Source organism: Callospermophilus lateralis, chromosome 7 (assembly GCF_048772815.1).
Source record: "Callospermophilus lateralis isolate mCalLat2 chromosome 7, mCalLat2.hap1, whole genome shotgun sequence".
Lineage (NCBI taxonomy): Eukaryota > Metazoa > Chordata > Mammalia > Rodentia > Sciuridae > Callospermophilus > Callospermophilus lateralis.
In genome coordinates this window covers 108,849,000-108,865,309 of record NC_135311.1, presented here as the reverse complement: position 1 = coordinate 108,865,309, position 16,310 = coordinate 108,849,000, and the positions used below count along the sequence as shown (strand labels likewise).

The window sequence follows — 16,310 nt, the reverse complement described above, 5'->3', positions numbered from 1 at the left end:
CTCCCATCAACTCAGAACCCCTCCACAAGCACCACCCCTGGAATTCCCAGTGTTCAGAACCTGGTGATGATTTCTTTAGGGAACAATGGGGCTTGAGCCTTCTGAGATTCCCATTGGTGGACAGGTTAGTGGGTGAGTTCATTCTTTCCAGAGCCATAGGCCTAGTAACAAGACTCAACCTTATGGATTCTGAAAAGAAGGATATGGGCCTTCCTGGCAGTAAGTACCCCTTCAGTCCTTTGAGTGTGGGGGACAAACTTTCCCTTTGCATGAATGGAGTGGTGGATGCCTCCATGGAGTGCTAAATAGTTAAGAGATAGACTCCTCTAGGAAAGTAAGGATTCCTAGAAGGCAGAGACCATGTTCTGCCCAACCAGAAAAGATACATTGGTGTCCTTGTCAAGTGGTGAACGTTTACTTCCACGAGGGCCTTGTCCTTAGTGAGGGTTCTCAATCTGATGGATTGGTTGAGTCCTGGATTGGGAGCCAGAAGGCCTGACTGAGTCTGGGAAGGTCATGTCCCCTCTAGACCTAATGTTCCTTATCTGTAAAAGGCTAAAGTGGCCTCTTAGACTCCCTGCAAATCTAGCTTTGACTGAATTAAGAAAATGATGAGGCATATCTTTGAGGAGTGAGGGAAGGAATAAATGGATGAATGAACCAAATCAAGGCAAGGAATGAGAAACAGTTCAGGTTCCAAGCTAGAGCAGTGTCACCCTGCCCCCCCCCCCCTTTAACTGCCTCAGTGTGGGTCGCGTTGTACTTTGGATTTCTGGGGCTGTGCTCTATTATAACTAGCGGCTGCATTCTCTTTCTGCACTGGAAGAACCACCTTCAGCAGGAGGAGTGTGCCCAGCAGTGGGCACTTACAGCCCACTCCTGTACTGGATAAACAAGCGATGCCAATATGGCATGAATGCAGCTATCAACTCAGGCCCTCCCTGGGCTGTTACCAAAACTGAGATTAAAGTCGAGATTCCAGATTCTTTGTGGGGGTCAGATACCCCTGAAGGCAGGCATTATGCCAACAGAGGCAGCAGCCCCAAGGCAGAGGCCTCTGTTCCCCTGCAACCTGCTCTGGTGGTCCCATAGCAGCCTCTTTCTAACTGGATGCCACAGCACAGGACCAGATCTCCATTCCCAATTATGTTTTAGGAGATACCCTTTGCCCTACCCCTTCGCAATCAACCTCCAATGCTGAACCACTCTGCCTGCTACTCATTTGCCATCTGTATCAAAAGTAATGTCCACTTCTATTCCCTTCCCACTCTGACCCATGGAGTGAACTGTTTCAATGCAAAGCCTTTTGCTTCCGAGTTATTGCCTCCTTGCTGAAGGTGGGAGCTTTAGGTGCCAGGGGTATTAGAAAAGGGAGCTAACCTCAGGAAAGTAATATTGACACAGAGATCAAGATGTTACATTATTAAAGATTTTTGAAAAGTTACTCTTTTGTGTCTCATTTGCCTTAGAAGGACAGTATCCTTCCCCTGTTTGATGGGGGCACAAGTCTCACCAATACAATGAGAATCGGAGGTTGTCTTTGAAGAGACACATTGAACCAATACTTGCAGATGAACTCAAATCCCTCCATCCAGTATTTATTGTGTGCAAGCCCTGGGTTAGGTCTCCAAAGGCACTGCTGTTCTGCAGGATGGGAAGTACAATTGCCACAGAGTGACAGGTGCTGAGGGCACACAGCTATGGTAGTCCACAGTGGCTATGCCACCTTCTAATACAAGAACACTGCAAAATGGCTGTTATGATTCTTCTCTTACTGATGAAGGGACAAGATCCAAGGGCATATATCATTATCTTTTCTTTTTGTTGCTGAGCTAGTTGCCCAATTTACATCTGCCTAACATTAAAGTTCTTGGTCTTTCCACCTTACCCCATGGTATCCCTTCCCTAATCATGTCTTGTTAAAACATACTTGGTGAATGCTTTAGTGTGTGTAGAGTATCATCAACTTGGTCTACAAAGTGGCTTAGAGGAAGGGCTGGTGAGTACCTCCTAAAATAATACACATAAAAATACCTATATCATGTATCTTAAGAAATCCATGGTTGCCCAAAAGTTAAGAGTCCCCTATTGCTCTATTTACATGGGAATATTAATAATTTTTATATTTTCTAGAAATGGTCCAAAAAGGAGATACAAAGATAATTATGAGCTATTTGACCCCAACTTAAAGATATGAAAGCCTGGTTCTGTCACAGAAATTTTCTGCACTTACTTTGGAAATGAGCAAACCCACTCACCATATTTGATCTAAACTTTAAATGTAGACTGCCCTGAGGTAGGGCCAGTTTTTGCCTATTTTGTGGAGTGGTGTGTGTGTGTGTGTGTGTGTGTGTGTGTGTGTGTGAGAGAGAGAGAGAGAGAGAGAGAGAGAGAGAGAGAGAGAGAGAGATTGTGATTCTCAGAACTTAGTAAACATGTAGTTAATTTTTTCTTTTTTTTCTTGTGTGTGGGCTCAAGGATTAGGTCCAGCAACTGTAAAGCCTTAGTCCTATCTATATGACCTCTCTCTAGCAAAGGATTTAAGCCTTTTTCTTTTACTTTTTTTTTTTAAGGTAAGTGGACCCCCCCCCCCTTTGTAAACATGATCTAATATTGTATCTCAAAATATAAAACAGGACCAAGTGGATCTTCTCCGGTAGAACAGGGGCAGAGGTTCACTCCTCCCTCAACTTGCCCCCTCTTCACCTTGCCCCCTTCAACCCTGCAGATGCCTAAAGCCCAAGACCTACAGTCTTCACTTCTTTAGGCCCAATATTTTAATTCTGAAGGTAGATTCTAGAACACTTGCTTTGTGCCCACCTCTGTTAGCCCTTGCTTTCAAAGGAGGAAGGAATCCATTAAACATAGGGATCAAAGCATATTTTCTTTCTCTTAAGAACCAAAGGAGTGGGAGGAAGCTTTAATAAGACACAGTGAGAGAAAAAAAGAAATGTTTTATTTAGATAAATTAAAATGGCTGTATCATTGATATGAAATAAAGCTCAAATTGAGTCATGAAAACCTTGAATTCACTCCCTAAACAGAACCAAAATTGCTTATGTTACCAAAATAGCTCCACTAGAACAAAGTAAATTTGCATTTCTTAATATGTGAAAAAAGGTAGGTTAGGTTCATATAACAAACAATACACGCTCTATAAAGTCTCAAGATACCCAAATGTGTTCTGGTTTAGTTATGAAAGAAACCACATCTAGTTGGTGTTGGTAAGCAAGCCAATGAGGTGTGCAGCAAACAAAAGCTGTCACTAAAAACAACTCAACAGGCCATTACGAGTATGAGCCCATCATAGTCAAAATCCTCAACTGTGACCAGCAGGACCAGCAAGGGGGGCTCTAGGGGTTATGTCCAGCAACTGCAAAGAAAGGAAACTGCAGCAGAATGCAAAACAGCCAACAGCAGGGGAAGGGTCCATTCCTTAGCTTTGTTGCCTCAGACCCATTCCTGAGTGCTAGATACTCTGCAGTCATCTTGAAGCCAGGCACTTTATTCCTTTGGGTCTTCTCTTTCTACAGTACCTGTTTGCCTCTCTGACTTATGGGGAGGCTATTTAAGTAAACATTATGCCGACATATATATAAGGCAATGGAATAAAAGGGTCAAGAAGGTTGTGCTTTGGGAAACTAAGGAGAGAAGTGGTAGGAGCTGCCAGAAAGAACAGGTAAAAGAATTTACAATGAATGTCAAACTCATATCACTCACTTCCCAAGCTTTCTCACAGAGCTGAAAATGTGGCAGGTGAGGCTTCACTATAGTCAAACACAAGGCACAGGCTGGGTAAATGGGGACAGCATACAGATATAAATCCCAAATTAACACTAAGTGATAGGTTTCTGGGGCTTGTAAACTGGAGAGTCTGCTCAACTTGAACAAAGGAAGTTGAGATACCTACCTGTCTGGGAGACATGGTAGTTACTCAGGCAGGATGACAAAGGTATCATAGGCCTGAGTGCAGCATGGATGCCTCTGGCAGACTTGGCAGGGGAGGGGTTGGCATTATTTACAGCTCAGGGGTGATGCTGGCAGACAAGCTTGAAGTAGGAAGAACAGAAGAGAAACTGAAAAAAAAGAAACTTTGAGTTTTCCACGGATATAGCTATTGGATGTAAAAGAAAAATACATACTACAAAGAGTTAAGGTGTCCTGAATGTATCTGCCTATGAATAAGAACTTGAAACTAAAAAGGACAAGGTACATTACCCTCAAGTATATTTCATATAAATCAGTTATCAAAAAAATACCTTCCAGGTACAGACATACTATTTATGGTACAGTATATACAAACATAGCAGTATAATTCAATTTATTGCTAGAACTTTATTTGGTTGTTACAAAATCTGTAAGGGTGTATATATTAAAAAGGAGGACGGCATGGAAAGCAGCCAGAGAGCAAAAAATTCTCAAGTTTCCTAAAGTGCCAGGCTAATTTTAACTTTTCCATGAAAGTGAAATAACAGATGGGTAAGGGAAATGTTAAAGAAAAACATTTTAAAAGGGAGAAACATAAGCAATAATGACAAGCAGACACATTCATTAGAAGAGACGCTGTCCTGCTTTAACTGAATTTTAATACTTCTGCAAAAAAATTTAAGGTTAGCTAACACCAAGCTTAATGTAATGTAAAGAAAAAAACAGTCTTTACATGTTTCAGGGTACTGGACTGCACTGGCTTACAGGTCTTGGACAAGTTAAATGAAAAATGAACTCTACTAGAGAAGTTGGTGCCATGAGAGCTTCACTAGTTTCTCCCTCACTTGACTACAGCAAAGTTTTGTAAATTTTCCTTTTGTGCTACCCAAAGATTGCCTTTGGGAACAACACAGCAAGTGTAACTCAACATACAAGTGACTTAGACCATTCCTTCCAGTTCCGGGACCTGCTGTGCCAGGTCCATAAGGGAGAAGTATTGCACTTGCTACCATCATATGAAGGCTTCTGTTGTTGTGCCAGCTATAGTTTGGCATCGTCTGGACAGAAAGCCTGTATCTACTTCTGAGCTGATATCTGTAAGAAAACAATATGATTTCACACATTTCATTTCACAACTATTTTTGGCCTTAGTCATCTCACCAAGAAATCCATCAGGTTCTTGGTTAGCTCCCAGGTAAAATCTCAAAGGGGTAGTTTCTTGTTTTAAAAGTAGATGTATCCTTTTCCTCTAATACCCTGGGTGGCTAGTCTGAGACAGTGACTAGGGACTTGGGTTTTGCCATTTAGAATGGAGACGTTACTGAAGGTAAGAGCCAGCTATAGCCTTAAGATAGACTTGTGTAAGTGGATAGGGGAAGATAATCTAACTCACTTGAGGGAAAATGTAGCTCCCCACTGGATAACTTTTTGTGTTCTAAACCCTAAAAGAGGATTAAAAATGAGAAAAATCCTCAAGAAGACTTCTCTGGTTCACATGTTAGGATTCATTGAGGGAATAGGAATAAACTCTCAGAAGTCAACTTTTTAAAGTATGGAGCTGGCACTGTTCCCACAGCATCCAGTCCCTGAATCAATGTCCCTATCTGCAGACTAAACCCCATGGCAGCACCTTGGCCTTGGAGGAGGGATGAGTTAAGTATATGTGAATATAGTTTCAGTTGTTACCCAGATAAGTGATTTTTTAAAATAAGTAATTTGTTCACATCCTGCTCAAAATCATTCTTTCTACTTTCCACACAATATGCACAATTTTTCTTTCATTTTAAATATTTACAAATAGAAAAGGCCTATCTTTTGAAGACAAGACATTTTCTGAGTCTCTATAAAGTGCAGCTATTTAAGGCAAATTTATATGAAATATAAAAGGTGGCTTGTTATCTCTGTATATACATTTTCCAGTTTTAAAAGATAAGGTCTCCTCCCCTCAAAAAAAAGGAAGGAGAAAAAAAGAGGGCTTTATTATTTCTTTTCCTGGCAATTTTAAAATGTAAGATATTACTGGTTTCAGGAAATTATAGATTTCTGAACATCAGATTATAAGTAAAATGGTTTTCTTTTTTAAAAAAATAACTTTTGTATAGCTTTTCAAACAAATTAGAAGGTGGCAATATGTTTGCTACAATAGTTTGGAGGACTAGAGGGCTGATGCATAAAAGGGTTGTTTTTGTTATGTAAGTAGATTTTAGGTAGTCCAGGGTATACATCCATTCCTAAAATAACGCCTGTTGAGGCTAGACACCTAAAGCTACTCTTAGCTCCAGGAATGAGTATCTTCCATCTCCATTGGAATCAAATGCTCTCAAGCTCTCTGGATCTGGCAAGGTAGAACCTAGAGAGTTCCAGATTTCCTGGTAGGTCAGCTTCCCATCCACATCCTGGCCAGTCTTGTGGAATAAATCCTGAAGATCTGTCAAAAAGGAATTATGAAAAATGTATATATCTATTATATAGAAATTAAGTTAAAAGTAGGTTTTTACAATATTGAAAAGAAAGCTACTTTGCAGATTTGTTTCCAGAGGGTAACATTTAGGATTTCACTAAATCAGACTAAATTTTGATCCTTTAAGAATGAAAGGAATATTATTTGACACCTTCCCCCCCAAATACAAGCAGTGGGAGAAATGCATGACCTGACTTTCTCTCTGTCCATGGCCTTCCCTTTCAATTTCCCAAATTTTAATCAATGTTGAAGGAATAGAGGCCTGTTTGATAGATAGGAATTAGTCTATAAAACAGAGTATGATATATTGTAATATTTCTCATTGAATGTCTGAGTGGGGACTGGAGGAACGTCTTGGACATCCATAAGCAGTAAAAATGTCAAAAATTCAAAGTTCTCTGTTTTTTTAATGTAAATTTTTTTATTTATATATGACAGCAGAAAGCATTACAATTAGTTCTCTCAGTTTTGATAGGAAAACCAAAGCTCATAAAGGAAAGCAACTTGCCTAAGGTCATATAACTCTTACATGGCTAGATATAGACTAGTTTTCTTACTATCTATGGAACACTGTCTCTTTGGATCCATAAATTGAGCACCTTAAGATCCAGGGACTCAAGAATACAATGAGATACCATTTCACAATCACTAGGATGGTTGTCATCAAAAAGTGTTGGCGAGTATATGGAAAAGTGAATTAAATTCTCATATATTGCTGACGAAAATGTAAAATGGTGCAGATACTTTGAAAAATAGTTTGGCAGTTCTTCAAAAAGTTAGCAATGACCAGCAATTTCATTCTTAGGCATATACTCAAGGGGGATGAAAAAACATCTACAAGACCCTGCACACTAATATTCATAATAGTATTATTCCCAATAGTTCCAATGTGGAAACAATTCAAACACTAATCAACAAAAAACCCCAGAAGACAGACAGACACACACACACACACACACACACACACACACACACACTCCCCTCCCATCCTCTCTCTCTCTATATATAGTCTTCAAAGACTATCTTTCCTTAAAAGTTTTTTTTTTTTGTAATTGTAAATGGACAGCATGCCTTTATTTATTTCATTTTTTATGTGGTACTAAGGATCAAACCCAGTGCCTCACACATGCTAGCCACTGCCACTAAGCTATAGCCCTATCCCAAAAGACTGTGTCTTTTCAAAGCATTGTCTTTCTCCACTGCCCCCCTGCACTCCCAATTTTCTTTCTGGTAGCTAAAAAACAGAGCAATGCCACCAGATGATCTGTATTTTTTAAATTCAATTCACAAGACACTATTTCAGTGAATAGGATTGGAGAATTTCTATCAATAGTCTAACACTTAAAAGGACTTCATTTTGTCCTCACAGTCAAATAGAAGATTTAATTTCTAACACTAAAGAAGGTCAATATGGCTTATATTTCTTTAAAAATCTTCCTAAATTCTTTTTTTTTCTTCATTTATTTAAGACAGTATATACTTACATTCAACAAGCCTTTTGCTGTTTGGTACCTGGAAAGAATGAAAATGTCCCAAAGGGAGGGAAAACCATTGCAGTGCAAATCCAGTCCAAAAATGAGTTCTTGTAAACAACTTCTAAACAGGACCCTACTCTCCTGTCATAGGACCAGTAATACAGCTAGTAAAACCACAAAAGCTCTCTGAAAGCCAGAAAATCAAGTGGAACACTTCTTCCTCATGCCTGCCACCAAGTGGCTAGAAGAAAAAACAATTTTTTTTTTTTTGGTACCATGAGTTTATATAATATGCTATGTATTTTGTAGCAGAACTCAAATAAAAATGATTGCTGCTTTGGGTCATTTCAAAAGTGTCTCAGGCCTATGTTAAAGACTGAAGTACAAATGTTCAGACTGCTATTCCTTAATCTGATTGAACAGCCAGTCTTTCCCTGATTCAGACTCATCAATTCTTGATATAGGAGAGTGGGGATACAACTTATGTTGCCCTTCAATGTCACACTCTCCACCCCCCACACCAAAATAAGACAAAAATCAGGGATAGGAAAAAACAAAGTGATAACATTTAAATGGATATTTTAATCTGTAAGTTATCTATGCTTTAAGTATTAATTGCAGTGTATAGGTAACACATTCATTTGTTTAACATATTTGTGTGTACCAGGAATTGTGCTAGAGATTAGGGAATGAATAAGACAGTGAATAAGACATGGACATTGTCCATGTAAATTACATTTTATATGACCTTAGGAAATCACAAGAGTGACATGTGCTAAACATGGGCAAATTCAAATAGCAGCATACAGGAGGAGGTTACCCCAGTCCTAGGAGTTAATATTTCCCAGTGGAATGGCAGCTAAGCTAAAGTAAAGAGTAAGAGAAAGGGAGGTGGAAGAAATGAGTGATTTTCCAGGGAATTAGCAAATGCAAAAAGGTCTTAACATCACAATGAGTAGAACACACTACTGGAAATAATGCAAATATATTTTTATGTGAATCATACTTCCTATTGTTTATTTTACTAATATTCAGAAAAAGTCCCCTCATTTTTGGAGGGTCCTGAAAAACTGGGTCAATTTTTACTTTATTTTACTACTTTCACATTATTGTATTTGCTTTTCTGCCCTCTACACTATACTATAATATCTTTGAGGAAAGAAAGTGAGACTGCATCTTATACTGTATCCTCATTGCTAAGTATGTGGTCTAATGAGGCACTTAGTGAATGAATGAAGCTCATATGAAATATTAATGGGGAAACCCGATGGTATACTGGTTAAGAATGCAAGCTTTGGTGTCATACAGTCTCAGCTTGAATTCTGCCTTAACCAATTATTTGCTGTTCAGAGTTAAGACAGTTTCCCTATCAGTAAAATAGGGGTAGTGCATGAATACTTATGTTCATAGGAGAGACATCAGGATTATATGAGATGATACATATCAAGTGTCCACAGGAAGTACTCAATAAATATTAATGTACTTTTTTCATAAGTTAAAAAAAATCATTAAAAAGTTATTACTTTAAACATTCCCACAATTATACCAAAGTATAAAAATTTACCTTCAATGCTAGAAATTCCTGGTAGGGAGACAGGCCTTAGTTGGGCAGCTTTCTCAATTTGGTCTCCAAGAAATTGTGAGAATTTTGGCAATGTTGATGGCTTTGATGTGAAACTCTGTACTTGTTCTGTAACAAACACATATGCTTTAGTATAATCAAATTAACACCCAATTAAACTATATTAAAGGTCACCTTTTAGGGCAATTGATATGTACTTAATTTAAGAGAAATAGTTGAGAATTAAGAAGCACAGTGATATGTGAAGTTAAAGACTTGGATTGAGATGTTTATAGACAAGTGAAGGTGAATCAAGATTACATTACATTAAGTTTTCAAGTAGAAGTCCTGCTGGAATATGGGATACAGGTTGAAAATTCCTAATTAAAAAGTTTGAAATGCTCCAAAATCTGAAACTTTTTGAGTGCCAACATGACACCAGTGGAAAATTCCACATGTGACATCCTGTAATGGGTCACAGTCAAAATGAAGGTGGGCTGGGCACCATGGCACATGATTGTAATTCCAGTGGTTCAGGAGGCTGAAACAGGAGGATCTTGAGCCTCAGTAATTTAGTGAGGCTCTAAGCAACTTAGTGAGACTCTATCTCTAAATAAAATATAAAAGGGCTGGGGATGTGGCTCAGTAGTTAAGTGCCCTTGGGTTCAATCCCCAGTCCCCCCAACCCCCCAAAAAAGGTGCATAAAAATACCGCATAGGATTACTATCAGGGGCTGGGGATGTAACTCAGTGCACAGAGCCTGCCTAGCATGTGTTAGGTCCTCAGTTCAAGCCCCAGAACTGCAAAACACAAAACAATAGGAAAAAAAAGTACCCCCCAATAACTATCTGACTATGTATATAAGGTGTATATGAAACATAAATAAGTTTCATGTTGAGACTTGTCTACCCATACCCCAAAATATATATCCCATTTTATATATATATAAATATTACAAAATCTGAAATAATTCCAGTCTCAAACATTGGATAAGAGATACTCCAACCATAGTACAAGTTAGCATTATACCTATGTAGATGGTAGGAGTTTAAGAAGCCAAGTGACAACAGCATAGAAGCTGGATATTAAAGATCTTTAACATCCTGGGAGATGTGCATAAGCCTGGTCTGGGAATACATGCTACAAGGCAAGTTGGTGCTAAAAGAGGGTCACCATAAGATTATATAGCACCAAATGTTAGGACAAGGCCTCCCATTGTAGTTTGTTTCCCAACCAAAAGAATTCAAGGGAGGCTATATTGCTTTTTCAAACTGAATAATAATTGTTGGAGGAGGGGTCAAAGCCAACACAGTCTAGTGCCTTTGTTATGTCCATAATGGAGGTAAATGCATCTACTAATATTAATTAGTTATGTCCCTACCCAAAGTCAAGCACCCTTCTAAACCAATAATCCTACCATTATATGTTAATGATTTACAGAAAGACTAAAATTTATTTTTAAGTAAATTTTATACAGAAATGAAGAATCCCATAAACAACATTTAGGGCTGGTTTAATATGTTATGACAGTAACATTTTTGCCTATAATTGGATGCAGACAGCATGGAGAAGTCTATTTCCAGCTAAACATTACCCATTCTTCCCTTAATAGACCAGAGTACAAATCATGTACAAAATGGGCTTTTTCTAAATGAAAGCAAAGTGCATCAGCTTCATCTCGGTGCGCTCAGGCATCATTCACTCAGTTCGATCAGTGCTGCTGAAACACCTTTCCCACTCCCTGTGTGGGAGCAAGCTGCCCAAGCCTGCGTGAAATATTCACAAGCCTGCCCAGTGCTCACCTTCGTCTGCAATCTCTGGAGGCCTGTTGCTCTCAGGTTTGTTTGTGAGAGCACTGATCAGCTGCAGTTTCTCTCGCAGCTTGGATACCTGAGAATTTGGACTATCTTCCTTCTGCTCAAAACAAAGATCAAAGAAGGTTTAAGGTAGAAGTAAGATCTCACCTGAGTCTCCACTATTTACCTGACCTTGAGAAAGTTCCCTCTAAAGGCATTGAAGGAATGAATGAACAAATACTAGGGATATCTTTGTTGTTCAGTGTTGATGTGTGTCTAGCTGGATTTGAGGCTAGACCATTAAGGCAACATTATGCTCCAGATGATCTGATTTGCTGTGAACATTTGGCTGATGGGAGAAGGCATGCATGATCAGCAAGAAAGAAAATGTACCCTTGCTCAGGTACCTGTATGACACCCATTTCCTAAATGAGGAGGGTATTTTTTTTTAGGAGCTGTATCACACGAAGGAAATAACTGTCCTAAATTACTCGCATTGCCTTGTGACCAGACCTCTTGAGGTAGAGTTTTATGCCGGTACCACCCTAAAAAACCCCCCAAAACCAAATAAGAAAAAAATAACAAAAACAGCTGAACACAAACAAGCCACAAGTATTCTTCTATACTTCCCTCTGTTCCCCTATGGTGATGGACCATGGATGGCAACAACTGTCAGAAACATAAAGGAGCTGTGATAGTTTTAATTCAAAGTCTTATTTGTTTAAATCTTTTAAAAAGTTTTCACCCTACACTTTGTTTTATTCCTAGGAAGATCCAGATTGGCACATAAAAATAAATTTAATTATAAAAAGAAAAGTCTGCCTTCTATAAGGCCAGTTTCTAACTGATTATGCTACTATAGAAAGGTCTGATCTCATGGGTATTAGAATATCAATTCATCTCACATTTCTTTTATTCAATATGTATTTTTCTCTCTTCTATCGCTACCCTAATAGTTACAATATGTTTGGGTAGAACAAAAAAGAGAAAGGTACAGGTGAAGGGAACTGACACTTAAGTGAATTAATGTCTGTATTAAGACTGCAACCTAAACACAGGTAATGATTTTGAGGCTGGACACCATTTTTAGATGATCTATACCTTTGCCCTCCATCATAAGTAAGCAACTGTTTTAAGTCATTTCCCTAGGGAAGCCTTCTTGATCCCCCTCAACATACCCTATATATTTCCTTTATAGCATTCATCAGACTTATGATTAGTTATCTATGTACTTCTGTGTCAGATTTTTTGACTGATGGACTTTGAGCTTCACCAGAATAAGGATCACATGTCTATCCCTCCCAGTTTGGCACAAGATACGTGCCTGATATTCATTTATTCACTAATATACTAATTTACTAATTGCTTTGTCTTGAGGTTTTAGCATGTGAGACCAAAGTGCTCTTTTTGAGAAGTAGCATGTCACAAGCAGAGAGATGCTGATGCATTTATTTTTACTTTAGGTTAAACAACTTCTTATTTACCTTTATGTTTTGGGTTTTTATGATATCAGTTCTGTTGGCCCCTTGATCCAAAGACTCTCTTTTCAGAATGGCAGCTCTATCACTCATCTTAGAAGGCAAAAAGAATAAGAGGAAAGATTAAAGATAAATAAACATTAAAAAATTTGAATGACATCTAATATTTTTTTTTAAAAATGGTCAAACTCACTTAAAAAGTCTGAACACTTTCAAGAGAAATGGCAGAGGAGTGGTAGAATGGGAAGAGTGAGGGAGGAAGGTTACAGAGAGACCAAATGGAAACTGGTGCTTCTAGATGTTTCAATCACAAACTATGAAGTATAAAAGGTGACAGAATTTTTATCCAGATCTAGGCTGGGTAGGATGCCATTAGAAAAAGTAGTAAGACAGATGGATACTATTACCAGTTTTTTATGTTAGAGAAAAATGAAATGGGAAAGCAGAGACAGTACAGGAAGTTTGAGGGTGTTAAGTTTTCACAAGAAGCCTTGAAAACCTTCAAGGTATAATATTCATCAAATCATTCAAGGTTCTCAGCTCCTACTTAGATTAGCTGAGTTCAAAAGGGCTTTAAAAGAATAGGACTCCTTTAATCTTCACAGCTTTGTAGTAAATTACACACCCCTGTAAAGCAGGAAGGGGAGGAGGAGGACAGGTCGTCCTATTCTACCCCTCAAAGCCATATCCAGGCAACTTGCCAAGGCTCCACTGTGGCAGAGCCAGTTCAAACACTCTTGCCATCTGCCAGGGTTTGACTTTGTGTTGGCTTGCTTCCAGCTTTGGTGGTTACTTGAATTTATAGTACAGTTTCCTGTATTTGGTTTCATATTTTTACAAAAATATGTATGAAATCTTTTAAGGGTAGGGCCTATAGCTGTTAAGAAAATAATCTACAGGGAACCCACACAATGTATATAAAAGGTAATTAAAACAAAACAAACAACAACAATAACAACAACAAAACCAAAACAAATCACATTCTATTCATTGAGAACATGAAAACTGCAGAGTAAAGGGGCATCAGTGATTTAGTAGGTTACTTGGTTTCCTTACATATAAAATGAGGTACTGGACTCGGTCATCTCGTAAGTTGAGTTGATCTACCTAATCTATTTTAAATAGATTTCCTGACATTATATGCAGAGAGAAGTAAGATAATTCTGAAAGCCAAATTCAGGCTTAAAGAACTAGCCAGGTGTGGTGGTGCATACCTGGAGGAATCCCAGTGGCTCAGGAGGCTGAGGCAGGAGGATGGCGAGTTCAGAGTCAGCCTCAGCAACTTAATGAGGCCCTAAAGTAACTCAGGGAGACCCTGTCTCTAAATAAAATACAAAAAAGGGTTGGGGATGTTGGCTCAGTGGTCGAGCACCCCTGGATTCACTCCCCAGTAACACCCACCCCCTCTAAAAAAAGAAATAGCAGAAGATTTTTCATAACTGTCACTGTCTCTGCTCCTGTTTTAATGACTTATAAAAAAGATCAACAAGATTGCCTTTGGAAGTATGTGACAGAACTTCCCTACCAGTTGGGGCACTGGTAATAACTTGTCATCTCTGTCAACAACTTGTGGCGAGGCCTTGACAAACAACCTGATTCTGCCACATCGCTCTTTCCAAATCTGGTCTAGCACTGCTGTGCCATTCACATCATAGACCTAGTGTAAAGACTAACACAGACATGGACTAAGCACATTACAAATGTGCAGCCTTTTGAATATGCCAGAAGACTGTTCTCAAAGGTGATGGAATGCCATCTAGGTACAAATAAAACAGTGCAACACAAAACACGTCACAAAAGATCTGAAAAGGCTTACCATGCTGGAGGTCAGGTTTGTTGTATTTTCTACTTCACCCAGAGCAAAAACCACATTGCTTTCTATTAGGTTGGTTCTCTGAATGAGATTACTGAGTGTCTCATTCATCCCCTCGAGTTTAAGATCATTCTGTCTCTGGTATGCTACTAGGGTACTGTTTACCGCCTCTAAAGAGTTATGAAGGTACAGGATATCCTGGAGTGGAAATAAAGCAAGTTGCAGAATCCAGCTAAAGATGAATATTAGGCAAAGCAGAGGAGCAACACCAAATAACCATTTTTATGTCAAGTTACTGAAGTAAACTCCTTTTCCTGGTTGTGACCACCAATTGTCCGTCTCTGCTTTGTCTCTTCCACACTAAATTGTTGCTAGTTTTCACGCTCTGGAATTGTTTGATCTCAGTTTGACAGGAGGGGAAGGAAAAGAGGACTACCTACATGATTCACTCTCTGGTCCTAGAAAGCAGAGCATTTGAGAATTAATTTCCCAATGTTTACCTCACCTGCTGGCAGGAAAACCTGCTGGGTTATTAACTTAAAGTTCCATTAACCTAATTTGTCAGTACAAAACTACCTTAGGAACAATACCAATTACTGAATTGGCTTGTAACAAAACCATAACAAGTAGTGCATTATTTAGTACAAGATTCAATTATTTTTATTGACATCCACTAGAACTGATTGCTACTTAAAAAGGAATGATGACTATAGGTTTTAAAGGGCATTAAACTCAGGACAGAAATTCTTCTTAGTGAAGATTTCCTTTATTCTCTTTAATGTGATTCCGAACTCAATATTCTTTTTTCTCCTCTCTTGCCTTTCGTCTTTAGACTTTAGAAAATCCTGATTTTCAAGGATATGCTTCCTAACATTCTTAGAATTTACTGTGGTTTAAAATAGCCATCACTCTGGATTAATCTGCTATCCATCCATCTTTGACTTGCCTAGATTGCTATTTTTCATAGTTTCAGGATAATCTGGTTATTCTATGTCTTTCAAGATGTGAAAAGGAATTTACTCCATTGATTGACATGTAGGGGAAAAAGCAGAGTGCCAAAGAAAAGACAGGGCAGGATTCTGGATCCCAAGATTTCAACATGCATCCCTCTCTGATCTCCAGCAAGTAGACATAGGTTTGATGTGCCTGCCGAGGCACCGTGGAGCTAGGCCCAAACTCCTCAGGCTTCCATCACACCCCGTTGTGGGCCACAGATCAAAAGTACCTGTTTCAAATTCTCACTGTGGGTTTTATTATCAAGTTCTGATGTAGCTGAGGGTGTTGGAATGATTTTGTTGCTTCCATTGGTCCAATTTGAGAAGTGCCGATTCTGTTAACACAAACGGAGCTTAGTGTAGGCAACAGTTACTAGGTCTACTTAACTATCTGGGAAGATCCTGTAACATTCTAGCCTCCCCCAGAGTGCACCCACAGATTAATCTATAGGCATTCCTTAAGAATATACAGTGTGACTAGTCTTGTGCTAGGCTTTGAAGGCATCATGGACTTTTGGGGATGTCTAGCCCAAAGCATGGGCTGGAGCAGTTGCGCCCAGATTGCCCCAAGAAACTGAGAATCCTCCTAGTCTGCTTCTCAGTCTCTTAATGGAATAAACTCCCTACAAACCATTTCTCTGCCCCCCCCATCACCATACTCCCAGAGAAACTACATAATCACCAGAACATTCCTGTGACCAACTCAGTCTAAACCTTATATACATTTGTTCCTATCAGTGGGAAAAACTGCATAGATTAATCCTTCACAGCCCATAATATGGCTTAGTATAAAGTACGTCAGC

At 38.9% G+C, this 16,310-nt stretch overlaps 2 protein-coding genes across 3 annotated transcripts in view; one reads left to right on the top strand and one right to left on the bottom strand.

Annotated features, from left to right (window-relative positions):
- Nucleotides 1-182: 182 nt before the first annotated feature.
- On the top strand, nt 183-1,335 carry Tex38 (testis expressed 38). The gene is given in 3 exon segments (XM_076862597.2): nt 183-219; nt 747-860; nt 863-1,335. Coding segments are annotated over 3 exon segments (624 nt in total).
- A 1,605-nt stretch (nt 1,336-2,940) lies between these two features.
- Efcab14 (EF-hand calcium binding domain 14) overlaps nt 2,941-16,310 on the bottom strand; it is a 37,681-nt gene continuing 24,311 nt past the window's right edge. Inside the window, exons 6-11 of one of the 2 annotated variants that reach the window (XM_076860466.2) lie at nt 15,738-15,842; nt 14,516-14,710; nt 12,706-12,792; nt 11,228-11,339; nt 9,428-9,553; nt 2,941-6,355 (exon numbers count right to left, since the gene is read on the bottom strand). In XM_076860466.2, the coding sequence (XP_076716581.1) occupies nt 6,180-6,355; nt 9,428-9,553; nt 11,228-11,339; nt 12,706-12,792; nt 14,516-14,710; nt 15,738-15,842 (801 nt within the window). In that variant the 3' untranslated portion in view covers nt 2,941-6,179. The remainder of the gene's footprint in view (nt 6,356-9,427; nt 9,554-11,227; nt 11,340-12,705; nt 12,793-14,515; nt 14,711-15,737; nt 15,843-16,310) is intronic. The other variant, XM_076860468.2, reaches the window with a different exon arrangement.